Genomic DNA, 13,486 nt, shown 5'->3' with positions numbered 1-13,486 from the left:
GGTGTCAGGAAAATCCTGTTTCCAGCAGCATGGCTTGGCTGTGTATTTGAATCCATGTTTGCGCTTAATATAATGTACTTTGTTACCACTAGAGGGAGCTACTTGCAGACTAAAGATTTGATCTGCACTGAACTGAATGAGCAGATGATTCAGAGCACAGAAGGCTGCAGGGACATTGCTGCAAAGTGAGATTCTCTTTAAACAAGGTAACCCATCCTATTGTCATTTCTTCTGAGGCTGCTGAGACACGTTCAGATGTATAGTTCAATTATGTAAAGTGCAGTTATACTCAAAGTGATTGTGTCACTTAAAAGCCTGGATACTTGGATACACTGCTGAGAGGACATTTTCTTTAATATCTCCATCCTATATATAGTATATTGTATATAACAAAAGCAATTTGCACTTCCCCAGATATTTACTGCAAAATATAACCATAGAAGTTAGCAATTAGCAAAGTGATATCACATAAGTGAGCTTTTTTATGTAACAGTGAAATAGTAAAGCCCAAAGTGAACATTTTCACTTTAGAAGAGCTTTATTCCCCTTTCAACACTACATTTCGATTAATGCGCAGGGCAAATAAATCTTTTTGTGTAAAATGATATTACAACATTTACATGGGATCATTTTGGGTTGGCGAGGGCACAAATTAGCAAGATGACCCATACCAATACCTAGGGGTCTATTCACAAAGCTGCCGAAGGATCTGGCCGTAGCTTCGGCCGATCCTTCGGCTAGCTTCGGCCCCAGGACCCCTTTGGTTCAGGAGAACCTAGGGGGTGCTGTACGGGCTATTCACAATAGCCCGTACAGCTCCCGATCACGGCCGAGCGGCTCAGTCGAGCCGATCGCATATGCCTCGGCTCGGCTGAGCTGTGCTGAAAGCCAAAGCTGGCTGCTTTGTACGGCTGAAATCAGCCGTACCAGCCTGAAGTGAATAGCCGAACAGTGTTCGGCTCACTTCACTTCTGATCGGTCATTCACTCGGCTGCCCTCGGCAGCTTTGTGAATAGACCCCATAGTGTCATAGCCCAGAGGGAGAGATCATGTGACAATGCTTGGGCCTAGAAGTTTACTGTTGGGACCCATTCACACCATGTCCGGACCAGATCTGGATGCATTATTGCAAATGCGGTCAGGTGTGTTTTTGATGCATTCCGGTGCTTTTATTTGTCTCAATTGACATTCTAGTGCCTTCCACTGCGAATACATTAGTTTACATGTCTTTTGGTGCTTTCCAGACCAGAGGAAAAAGTGCATGCAGTATTTTTTTTTATAATGTTCTGAAACAGAAGGCAGTGGTGTGAACTAGTCTCACTTTTTTCCCATAGGAATTAATGGGTATGTGTTTATGGACCAAACAAAAAAGGTTCTGGTCTGGATCTGCTCCGAACATGGTGTTAATGGGCCTTTAAGCCTGAGTACTGCTCATGGGAGGAGGTTTCTACAAGTTTAATACCTTTGAATAAAAGTTTTATTTTTATCACACTTTTTAATATGTTTCTTTGCGGCTTAACAAAATAGGAGTCTTTAAATGGTGCATATATTGGGGGAAATGGGTGTGGTTACGGGGGCGTGGCCACTAAAGGGTGTGGCCACTGAGGGGCGCTGTAAAGCTTTCTCGCACAGGGCGCCTAAAGGCCTAAGGCCGGCCCTGGTTCCATGCTCTCTTAGGGCCCGTTCACTCTGTGTGCGATTAATGCAAAGTACCGTACAGCGCACCTCCCATTTGATTACGGTGCAGGAGGTACATTGCATGCCATCATTGCATACTAACACACGGTACAGCAAATACCCTGCGTTGCAGTGCAATAAAAAAAAAAGTGTGCAGTATTTGTCAGTCGCACTGCCACGCACAGTATTTACGGTTCCGCGTGTAGCAGTGCGGCAGATCATACTGTGAGCGGAAGGTTCATTTGGGTGACATTCAAATGAAGAGATAATGTGAACAGGCCCTTATAGCTGGAAGTATTGAGTATTTTGCACTGGCAGGCAGAGATGGAAGAGCAGCGAGGGAACACTGGAGAGGTGATAATAAAGTGCTCAGGGTGGGCTTTATATAGACTCTTTGCCCTACTTGAGAAAGGCGACAATATTTCTACAAGACTACAAATTATATTCCCACATAAAAAAACACCTGTACAGTCATGTGTATATCAGCGCTGTAACAGGACAATCTACAGTGTCTAAATCCCTTTAGGCGTGGGTAAATCTTATAAGGTACCTTACCAAAACTGACACTCAACGGATGCCTGTAACTGTATTTGTAGCTCACTACAGACATCTGGGGAAAGCAGTGATTTGTCTGGGAAGATCTGTATTCATACATACAGTTTATGAAACACCCTCAGGCTGCCATATTGCATGGGAGTAAGATTTGATTTTCTTTTTAAATAAAATCACAATGGCTGCAGACTCAAATGTAAAGAAACATTTTAATGATATACATTTCCAAAATGGCTTGTATGACAATTGTATATGCTATATATATATTTTGTGAAAGTGGAGTTCTTTCATACCTTCCTGTTTTGTTTTTGGAAGATGTCCCTCTTACTTTTCATACTGTTTAACTAACCGCTTAAGATATTTCTTTACACCTGCTTTGGCAGCATGGGTTACACCGACAACTTTGATCCTCTTTGGGTCCCAAACACAATCTTCCTCTAAGTTACTCTTAACCATACCACAAGATTCAGGTACCCAGGCTGTATCATAGCCATGATCATGCCATGTCTTTTGCAGACGGTGATTTTGTCTGTCAATTTTTATGACTTTACCTACATTAACCTTGATTCTCAAAACAACCTGGTCTTCTTTATCTTCTAAAGGATAACGTAGAGCTTTGTCTTCATCTCTACTAACGTAGACACCTTCTCCTAGCATGCCGTCTGATGACTGGCAGAATCCATTCTTGATGATGCTCACAGCTGCAGAAGATGTAGTGCCATGATACATGGTGTAGATCTTTCCATCAGTTGGCTTATCAATGCTTTGAAGAAATATTTCCTCGAACTTGGGTAAAGTCTCTTCTTCCCAAAAGTCTTTTCTGTAATTTGTGTCATACCCATAATTGTAGGCCATTGCTTCTGGAAGGAAAAATAAATAGAACAATGTTGTTTTAGGCAATTACATTGTCATCATGCGGGATATTGATACTCTAAATGACACCGGTTATTCTTGAATAAAATGTTCCATTTATTACGTCTTGTAAACATAATGAGGGGATTTATTAAAATTACAGCAGACAGAATATGGAGCAGATGCCCATGGCAACCAATCAGCTTATCTCTTCTGTTTGTTCAGTTAAGCTTTTCAAATGAAAGATAGAAGCTGATTGGTTGTCATGGGCAGCTGCTCCAGAATCTTTTTGCTCCAGTTTTGATAAATTCCCCTAAATATATTATAATTAAGATATCCAGTCAGAATATGGATTAGAATCTTTTAAATATATTCCATTTAATGAAGAACTCAGGAATTAAAAAAAAAAAAAGTAAAACTTACCAGTGGGGCTCCCCCTGCACTGCAAGAGTTAAGGGATCTTTGTGTCTCGGGGGCTCACCTGATCCTTAGTCCCACAGTGGTAAGTGCTTACCTCTCTTCCTCTCTGCTCTGCTCTGTCCCTTGGCATCCTCATATCTAGTGCAAGTCAATGGACCTACATACGATGTGATGGTGTCAGCAGTCCTTAGACCGCTGGATCACAGGGAAGAAGAAGCTGCTGGGACAGGTCTAGCGTCCCAGAAGGACAGAGGAACAGATAAGTATATCTGCTTTATTTGAGTCCCCTAGACAATAAGAGAATTTAAAGAAGCTATCCTGGAAATCTAAAAATTAACCCTTGCAGTGGGGCTACCCCTGCACTCTCAGAGTTAAGTGCTTGTTTTGGTCTAGGGACTAAAATACAGAAAACATACCCAACTGACCTTGGTCCTGTGGTGGTGACCGCTCACCTCTTTCGCTCTCTGCTCTGGCAGTGGAATGTCCCTCAGCGTCCTCACATCTAATGCAGCTGAACTAGACGTGATGACCTCATGGGTCTTTAGACCCCCAGGGTCCAGGGGAGATGTGGCTGCGGGGACCAGTCTAGCAGCCAAGCAGGACTGAGGATCACGTGAGTATATTTCCATTATTGTAGACCAAAACAAGCAGCTAAGCCTCACAGTTAGCCCCACTGCAAGGATACTCTTTTTAAATTCCTGGAGTTCTTTTTAATTACTCCCAGTCTGAAAAAATGTCTTAGGGGGTTATTCACAAAGCTGCCGAAGGATCTAGACGTAGCTTCAGCTGATCCTTCGGCTAGCTTCGGCCCCAGGACCCCTTCGGTTCAGTAGAACGAAGGGCTGCTGTACGGGCTATTCACCATAGCCCGATGTCAAAAACAACAGAGCAGGGAAAGGTTTACTCTGCTGCTGCTGACAGCTGGGCGGAGTCAGCCGTCATCTCACGGCTGGCTCCGGCCACTTGCAGAGACAGATCAGCGTCCCTGGTTACTGATCTGCCATTACTCTCCCGGACGCTCTGGGAGTCTCCCGCTATTAGGTCCCCTTCTAGTGATTGAAAGCAGTAGAGGGCGGGGGCAATAGCCAGCTTGCTATTGGATATTGCAAATTGAAATAGCCAATAGGAATCTAGCTATGCATTCCTGTGCTGATTTTTTTAAATTATTTCTGACGGCAGCAGAACCGCCAGGTTCTCAGTGTAATGACTGATCACCGTCCCTGGTTACCAGGTAACCAGGGGCGCTGTTCTATCATTAGGATGAGAGCTTAGCAGAGCCGGCTTTCATATCACCGCCGACTCTGACAAGCTCTCATTGTAAAGACAGCTGGTCCTGGCCAATAGAAAACAGTCACTGCAAGCTCCGCCCAATCGTTTTCTATTTTTTTTCTACTTTTTTAACTGTTTTCCTTTTCTGCTCGGTACCACAGCGGTACCGAGCCGCTCTGCGGCTATTCGGCTATTCTGTGAATTGCATTTGGCTATTCATATAATGCTATACTGTGATTAGCATTTGGCTATTCACAGAAAACAGCTTAAAAACTCCAAACAATTATATATTTTCTGAAAGTAGAGGTCCTGTAGAATTAAAAAAGCTAGTTGCAATTTTATATGCTGCATGATATTGGTGCAAACGTTTATCAAACCAATATTTTAAGGATAAAATACTCTAAAATTAATGTTAGTGCGCACAAGCAGAATATAATACCTACTTTTTGGGTAAAATATAAAAGAAAGGGTCATGTCAGTTAAACAGATACCAAATATGTCAAGCCTTAAAATTGTGCACGCCTGTGAAATGGCAAAAAACTACAGTACCCAAAATTGCCCATAGGCGACGCTTTAAAAGCCTTTACCACTCATCAATTCAGCATTAACAGTGAGTGATGGTCCTAGAATTATTGCTCTCATCCTGACATTCGTGCTCATATGTAACATGTCTGGCCCAATTGACGTTTTTGCACTTAGGCGCATGGTTCTATACTCATCTTCTTCCTCGGCTACTGCAGAACCTTGCTACTGAAAAATGTCCTCGCTGGTTCCTCACAGCCGCATTCATTCATATGACAAGAACAATGCTCTGCAGGACCACTGGTGGCCATCCTGAGTACGGCCCATCATAGGAAGAAATAGTACCGCACAGGAAATTTCACTGGATCGGGGAAGAAGGTGAGCGTAGGACCAGGTGGTCAGCACTCAATGATGGGGCTGCATCCATTAAAGGACAGCTTGTTCTAAAGGTGCATTATACTTCAAATCAACCCTGAACCAGGACACCTGCAGTATCAGTGGGTGAGGTGTTCACGTACAGGCCTGCCACGTAAGCCATGGCATTACCCAGGAGGAGTATTGCCTGAAAATGTTACTACCTGTTCTTTGTACTTCATTTAATATATCTATAAAATACTTCATGATTACAAAATCAGGGAACACTCCTTCTATGTGCGCTTGTTTCACAAAACTGAATAACTAAAATATTTAAAAAAATGAATTCTGAAAATTGCATTACCGAGGATTTGGAGTCGGAATCAGTATATGGCAGCACCGTTCTTCGCTACAACAGTTCCTTCCTTTGGTAAGAGGCTAGGACACATGATGAAAAAGAACATGATGGGAACAGTAAGAACAAAGACTTCAAAAGGAAATAAAATTATTGCATGCCTTCCCTAATTGTACTAAAGAGATTATTATTGAAATGTTTATATTAATAATCATTTAAAATATTCATAGTCATTGAATGGCAGGGTGTCTTAAAGCAGAACTTTGGGCACAAATGTTATTAGCACTTGCAATGGGGCTACCCATGCACTGCAATGGTTAAATGCTCCTTTCTGTCTAGCCAAAAAAAAAAGTTATATTTGGACGATCCTCTGAGCCGACAGTGCTGCCTCCAGTCTGTCTTCTCCTCTGCTGCAGCGTTGGTATGTCACTCTGCATCCTCATGTCCTATACACAGAACATGATAACTAAGGGACCTTAGAGATGCTCCAGGGGCTAGCCTAAGAGCCGGCTGGCTCAGAGGATCAGGTGAGTATAACTTTTTTTAAACCTAGACACAAATGAGCCATAGGTGTAGCCCCAATGCAAGGGTTAATAAAAAATTGTGCCTGGTGTTCTGCTTTAATCCAGCTAATTTGGGATTTTAGTAGCCTAAAGGTGCCTACAAAAATAACACTTTCTTTGCTCAGTTCCACTGGTTGCGGTATTGTGGGTCTGTTGGCACTTCCTGGCTACGGGTACTTGCAGCAACTAGGAAATTAATAACACACTTCACATTATACGTTATAAAGTTCTAAACATTGCTCGGATTAATTAACAATATACAAGTGAAAAATCATAAACAAAGTGACATAAAATCATTAAGCATTGTACAGCTATTACGATAGCCGCAAATGTGCGGAATCCTCCCCTAAAATCACACTTGGACTATTTTGCGGGAGGTGGACACCACAGAGTTACTATTAACTGTTAACCAGAAACTACAGTTATCCGGCAACTACGAATCTGTGGGTGCCAAATAACTTACACGGCATTAGGCTTTTGGACGCGGGGCTTAGTGACCCTCTGGACGCAGGGCTTCATGACCCGATGGACGCAGGGCTTAGTGACGCGATGGACGCAGGGCTTAGTGACGCCATGGACTCGGGGCTTCGTGACCTGATGGACGCAGGGCTTAGTGACGAGATGGACTCAGGGCTTCGTGATCCGATGGACGCAGGGCTTAGTGACCTGCTGGACTCTGGGATTAGTGGCCCGCTGAACGCAGGGCTTCATGACCCGATAGACGCAGGGCTTCGTGACCCGATGGACGCAGGGCTTAGTGACCCGCTGAACTCTTGGATTCGTGGCGCGCTGGACGCAGGGATTCGTGGCGCGCTGGATGCAGGGCTTTCTGACGCGCTTGACGCAGGGCTTAGTGACCCGCTGGATCAGGGATTAGTGACGCGCTGGACTCAGGGATTAGTGACACGCTGGACGCAGGGCTTAGTGACGCGCTGGACTCAGGGCTTAGTGACGCGCTGGACTCAGGGCCTAGTGACCCGCTGGACTCAGGTCTTAGTGACCCGCTGGAAGCAGGGCTTAGTGACCCGCGGGACTCAGAACTTAGTGAAGCATTGGACGCAGGGCTTAGTGACGCGCTGGACTCAGGGCTTAGTGACGTGCTGGACGCAGGGCTTAGTGATGCACTGGACGCAGGGCTTAGTGATGTGCTGGAAGCAGGGCTTAGTGACGCGCTGGACGCAGGGCTTAGTGATGCGCTGGAAGCAGGGCTTAGTGACGCGCTGGACGCAGGGCTTAGTGACGCGCAGGATGCAGGGCTAAGTAACGCGCTGGACACAAGACCCACCTGAAAGTTACCCTGCAGAGCCCACCATAGATGCGGCACAGCCCATCTGAGACTGTCTGTGGTGGGCTCTGAAGAGGTGTCAGGTGGGCTGGTCAGGGCTGCATCCCTCCTTCTCCCTCCCAGCTCCTCTTACCTCCAAACCACGCTTCCTCTGCCGCCGGACTGGCCGGAAGTGATGTCACTAATGTGATGTCACTTCCGGCAAGTCCGATATCAGACGAGCAGCGTTGCTGATGGGACCCCAGCTTGTCTCGAAGCCGCTGGAGCGGCAATGCTGGGGCCCTGTGCTGCTAGGGCCAGGCCTCCGCCGCCGCTGTGGGGGCCTGGCTGCCTCCTCCTCGCCCTTCACCGTCGGGCAATACTCATGTAAGGGCCCCCGGATGGGCCCCCTGGGCTGCCCGGGCCCCTTACATGAGTATAGGCCATACCCCCCTGATGTCGGCCCTGTTAGTAGTAGTAGTAGTTGTTGTTGAAGTAGTTGTTGTAGTATATAAAAATATAATTACTTAAATGCAATTGTTCATTACTACAACATATCGCGAAAGGATAAGTGGACCTTAAAACAAAGTGTGCTCATCCTTTTAGCTCCCCTTACCTAACCAAACCTAGCCCACCCTCCCCCTGCCCCGGATGCATAAATTCAGTATCTGCTGTTTTCTTACATCAAGCCCCCTGATGTCTTCAGTGTCCTGGCCATGTCTGAGCATTACAGCCCATAGACTTCTATGGGGAGGACTCCTGAGGCTGAAGATCCTCTTGATATGGCTCTATAGAGGTCTATGGTGCTGTTATGCACAGGTGTTTCATGATAAATGTTTGGCAAATGTATTTAAAATTGAGAATCTAAGAGTAGGTATTGGTTTAATGGGTTTTTCATTTAAAATAATTAATGAAGCCTCCACAAATAAATTGTTACATTTTAAAAAATTTATAAAATAAAAAAGCTAAAAAATAGGTAAGTGTTTATGGAAGCAAAACCCTTAAACTAAAATGTTGTCATCTAAATGCGTGAAGAAGCACACATGACGTAATTCAGAAGACTTCCGATTGGCTGACAGTCACCCAGAGCAGCTCCCTGGATGGCATGAGAGCGCTAGCCGCAGCTCCCTCCCGCCCGCACGCACGCACGCCTGGCTTCCTGGACGGCAGAGCGGACAGCTGCAGCCAGGTAAGACATCCCCCGAAAATAAGACCTAGTGTCTTTTTTCGTAGAAAAAAATATATAAGACACTGTCTTATTTTCGGGGGAAACACGGTATGTCACAAGCTAATGTTACCTATGAATTATTGGTGCTTTCCATGGTGACATCAATGTGTAAGCATACATACATGTGGATGAAAGGATGCAATAGAAATAGAGGCTTAAGACTAATGGCATTTAACTACTATATCTGCACAAGAGCACATTATTTGAGCACTTTGACCCCTGACGTAGCCAGAAATTGTGGCGAAACATGGAGGGTGTAATATTTTTAGTTGGAACTCTGCAATTTGAAATTTGGCCAGATTAGAATACTAGAAGAAAGATTTCTAGAAATATAGTGTTGAAGAAGGTAATTAAGCAAAGAGGATGGAGAGGAGAGTGAACAAAGTCCAATAAATATAGCAATACTAAATAATAATTCATGAGAATGTTAATTGCAAGAGAGATAGAACAGGTGAGTTTGAGAGAAAAGGTAAGCAGCTTGCTATATTAGCATATATGAAATGTGCCACACTAAGTATATATAGAAAGAAAGCAATCACACACTATACAATAATATGAACAAAAAAAACCCCTAACAATTGGGACCTGTGATTGCAATAATGTGCTTCAAAATTGTGAGGCAATAGTGCAAAGCTGTTCACTAAGATTGGACTGTAAAAAACCTGGAAAGTCTGGAAAGATTGCTTCTCAATGTCACTTTATTATACACAGACTTTTCATGTATTTACTTTTGGACTGGCAACACATTTTTGTGCTATTTCTTTTATCACCGTGGACTCTATTGGTGAGACTACTTTGGTTCCCCGGATCTACCTTCCATCTGTGAGTATTATGAGGGGGTACCTCTCTCCCTTAATAATTTGTATTTATTTTATGTTATGGAGAATGCAGCAGGAAATTCTGGAACATGCAAAGATATGCAGAAACACACCCATCCAGATGCATAGGAGCAAAGTCTAGAACCTTTATCGTTTTTTATCGTTTTTGTAGAATAATTTACTGAACTGTTATATAATAGTTATTTGAAATGTCTCTTAGGAAGTTTTAGTTCATATTTGTAAAAAGTACATGGAATTTGTCTCTTTAGCCCAAAATGTTTTTTTTTTTAACATAATGCATAATACAATACTAATACATACTACCTATAATGATAACACTGCAAATAAATGAACAGTCCCTTTTGCCCAGAATGTTTTTTTCTTTTCTTTAACATAATACATAAGTAATACACACTACATATACTAATAAGACTGCAAATAAATGAACAGATTAAATAAACAGAAAATAACACCCCAAAAAACATACAAATAGTATATAAAATAATACATTTGGTTAAATAAATTAGAGAAGGAAGCGGGAAGGCTGTGTTATTTAGGACTAGTTAGAATAAACAAAGGATTAATCAGAGGGTAACTAAAATATACTTTTATTAAGAATTTAAAGGAGAACTATGAGGTGAGTGTTTTTCCCTCACCTCATAGTTCTAGCCGGCCTGTGACAATGAGACTGTCACAGGTCGGCTAGAACTATGAGGTGAGTGTTTTTCCCTCACCTCATAGTTCTAGCCGGCCTGTGACAATGAGACTGTCACAGGTCGGCTAGAACTATGAGGTGAGTGTTTTTCCCTCACCTCATAGTTCTAGCCGGCCTGTGACAATGAGACTGTCACAGGTCGGCTAGAACTATGAGGTGAGTGTTTTTCCCTCACCTCATAGTTCTAGCCGGCCTGTGACAATGAGACTGTCACAGGTCGGCTAGAACTATGAGGTGAGTGAAAAACACTCACCTCATAGTTCTCCTTTAACTGAACTTTTATTTTTACCTTCAAGCCTGCTGCAGGGTGTAATAAAAATAATTACAGTTATGTGCCACTAACTGCAATGTAACATTTTCTTTACACACCATTAGGACACCCAAGGTACATTCTGGATACCTAACAGGTTATATTCTACCGGACATAAAAGTTAAGAGCAAATCTATGAATAGTTTGAGAACAGAAGCTAAGACAAAGTACAACTGTAAAGATCCTGGAAAGTCTGAAAAGATTCAATATCTCCAGGTAGGAATTTACCAGGCGGCTGAGGAATCCAGGTTATGCGTACACACCAGATGTCTCTGCTTTTATAATGCCTCTGATAAGATTCAGTTTCGTTTATTCACATCTGTCATGTTTCATGCAGTATTGCCATGTTTGGTTATCTTTTTATAAATAGCATATATAAGATCAAGGACAGAAACTGCAACCAAATAAACTTACAGCCAGCCTATCTTAGTTACCTATTGTATAGAGGATTTAATAAAATGGCATATAACTTAAATACACACATATAGTAGAGAGATAATGCAAAAAGTGTCAAATCACTGCTGTAGCAGCCTATATGCTTACAAGTGATTTATCACACCGAGATGAAACAACTGACACATCTGAGCAGGAGAGCCCAAGAATGGAACGTATCATTTCTATCCATTACTGGTACTCGCCTAACTGAAAAACTGCTCCTCCAGTTCTCTAGGAATCATAATACCACTTAGAAAACAACATTGTTTTATTCTTGTTTGTAACTTGTAAATGTTATCTTTACATTTTTCTCATTTGATTCAAATAAAAAAAATGTATATAGTGTGCACCCATGACTCCAGTATCCCACAGAATGATAGGTTTCATAAAGAGTCAAATCCATCTGCTTTCAGACTGCTTCTCTCTGAAAGTGATTTTTCATGAAAGGGGGTAAAGGACCACCTAGAAGGAAATTAAATGGCAAAAATGACAGCCCCTCATAACCTCCTCTTTTTGAATGTCTCCTTTCCCTTGCAGGGTCCAATGGAGCCACCCCTGTGTGTGCTATTAAGCTGTGAGTGTCTCCACGAACACACAGGCACAGCAAGGCAAGACAATACCTGGCTCTCTGCTCACCCCTTCTGCCTTCTCCAAGCTACATTTTACTCAATTGACATGTAATTCAAATTAAAACATTTTTTATATAGTGTGCTCCCATGACTCCAGTATCCAACAGAATGATAGGTTTCATAAAGAGAAAATACAGTAAAATTGTTGATTATTCTAGCTTTAGTGACCGAATAATCGGGATTTTATTAAAGACAGGAGGCAAATATTTTGCATATTTCTCTTTACTGATTCCTCATAGCAGCAAAGAAACATAACAGAAACAGAAATAACCAATAGCAGCACACAGCATATTATATAAGTCCGCCCACACTAAGTTCCCTCCTCTTTCTTTGAAACAGTCCCCCCAACAAAACAGGTTGAAAATATACATGTCAAACTGGAACCAAGGCAAAACCGAACTGGAGAATAACCATGCGGAACACCAGGAATGTCATAGAGCACAGCGAATTGGTAAACTGAAACAAGAGAAACAGCGAAAACGTAACAGCAAACCAAACTGGGACATAACAGTACAGAAGATAAGTGCAAATAGGAAATAGAATAAAACACATCATGTCAATATATACACATACGTACCCAGGGCAGGGAAAAGCAGTAACAGACACGGGTGGGAAAAATATTCGCCTCCTGTCTTTAATAAAATCCCAATTATTCAGTCACTAAAGCTAGAATAATCAACAATTTTATGGCAAGGCAGGAGGCTTCATATTTTGCAGTTTTAACGCTGAATGAAAGAAGTTGTACAGTATACATTCCTCACTCTACTCTTTGTGTTCAGTCATTATAAATGTGATCAGTACTATAATGTCTATGAACAGTAAAGCTTCCACTCAAATTGGGTTGTTTACCCTTTACTCCCTATCCCGCCCTCCCTCTCCCACTAATATTTGTGTTCTCATTATTCCTTACTGTGAGTACTTTATCTAAAAAATTACATAAAGTCCAATTTACATTAAACAAACCCTGTGTATAACTACCCTCTCCCACCTTACCCATTTTACTCTCACAAAATATATCCCCTATCCATACAGGTCAAATGTAATGTAATAACATTTATATTAATAATATAACTTAATATACTATTTATGTACTTCTCTGGGGGTTATCTAAATCCCATTGGGCCCATGTATATATTTTCTTATAATACTATTCTTTTATTTTGTTTTATTTCTTCTAATTTATTTCTATATTACAATGACTATGGCTATATGGGTTCTTTTCTAATTTCCTAAATTCCTCTGTCTGTCTATATACTTCCCACTTCTCCCATACCTTATCATATTTATCCTTCCTATCTGCATCCCTTGTGCTCAATTCCTCTATGTATCTTATTTCTTCCATTATGTTCCCCCATCTCTCTAATGTAGGCGGTTCCGTAGATTTCCAACCACGTGATATACTAACTCTGGCTGCAGCCAATACGAATCTTAAAATATCGTTCTTTATCTTTTTTATGGGACCAGGGATCAGCGATAATAATGCAATTAAGGGATCCTTTTCAATATTTGATACCTCCATAGAG

The 13,486-nt window shown here is 42.2% G+C and overlaps 1 protein-coding gene across 1 annotated transcript in view; it reads right to left on the bottom strand.

The window, feature by feature from the left end:
- Nucleotides 1-2,553: 2,553 nt before the first annotated feature.
- Nucleotides 2,554-13,486, bottom strand: part of LOC108802274 — a 52,750-nt gene continuing 41,817 nt past the window's right edge. The window contains exons 7-8 of the mRNA XM_018574143.1: nt 3,927-4,003; nt 2,554-3,089 (exon numbers count right to left, since the gene is read on the bottom strand). Coding sequence (XP_018429645.1) covers nt 2,554-3,089; nt 3,927-4,003 — 613 coding nt within the window. The remainder of the gene's footprint in view (nt 3,090-3,926; nt 4,004-13,486) is intronic.

Source organism: Nanorana parkeri, unplaced genomic scaffold (genome assembly GCF_000935625.1).
Source record: "Nanorana parkeri isolate BGI_ZX_2015 unplaced genomic scaffold, ASM93562v1 scaffold2763, whole genome shotgun sequence".
NCBI classification, from domain to species: Eukaryota; Metazoa; Chordata; class Amphibia; order Anura; family Dicroglossidae; genus Nanorana; species Nanorana parkeri.
The sequence above is the reverse complement of the archived record's forward strand: the minus strand, read 5'-3'. Positions and strand labels throughout refer to the sequence as shown.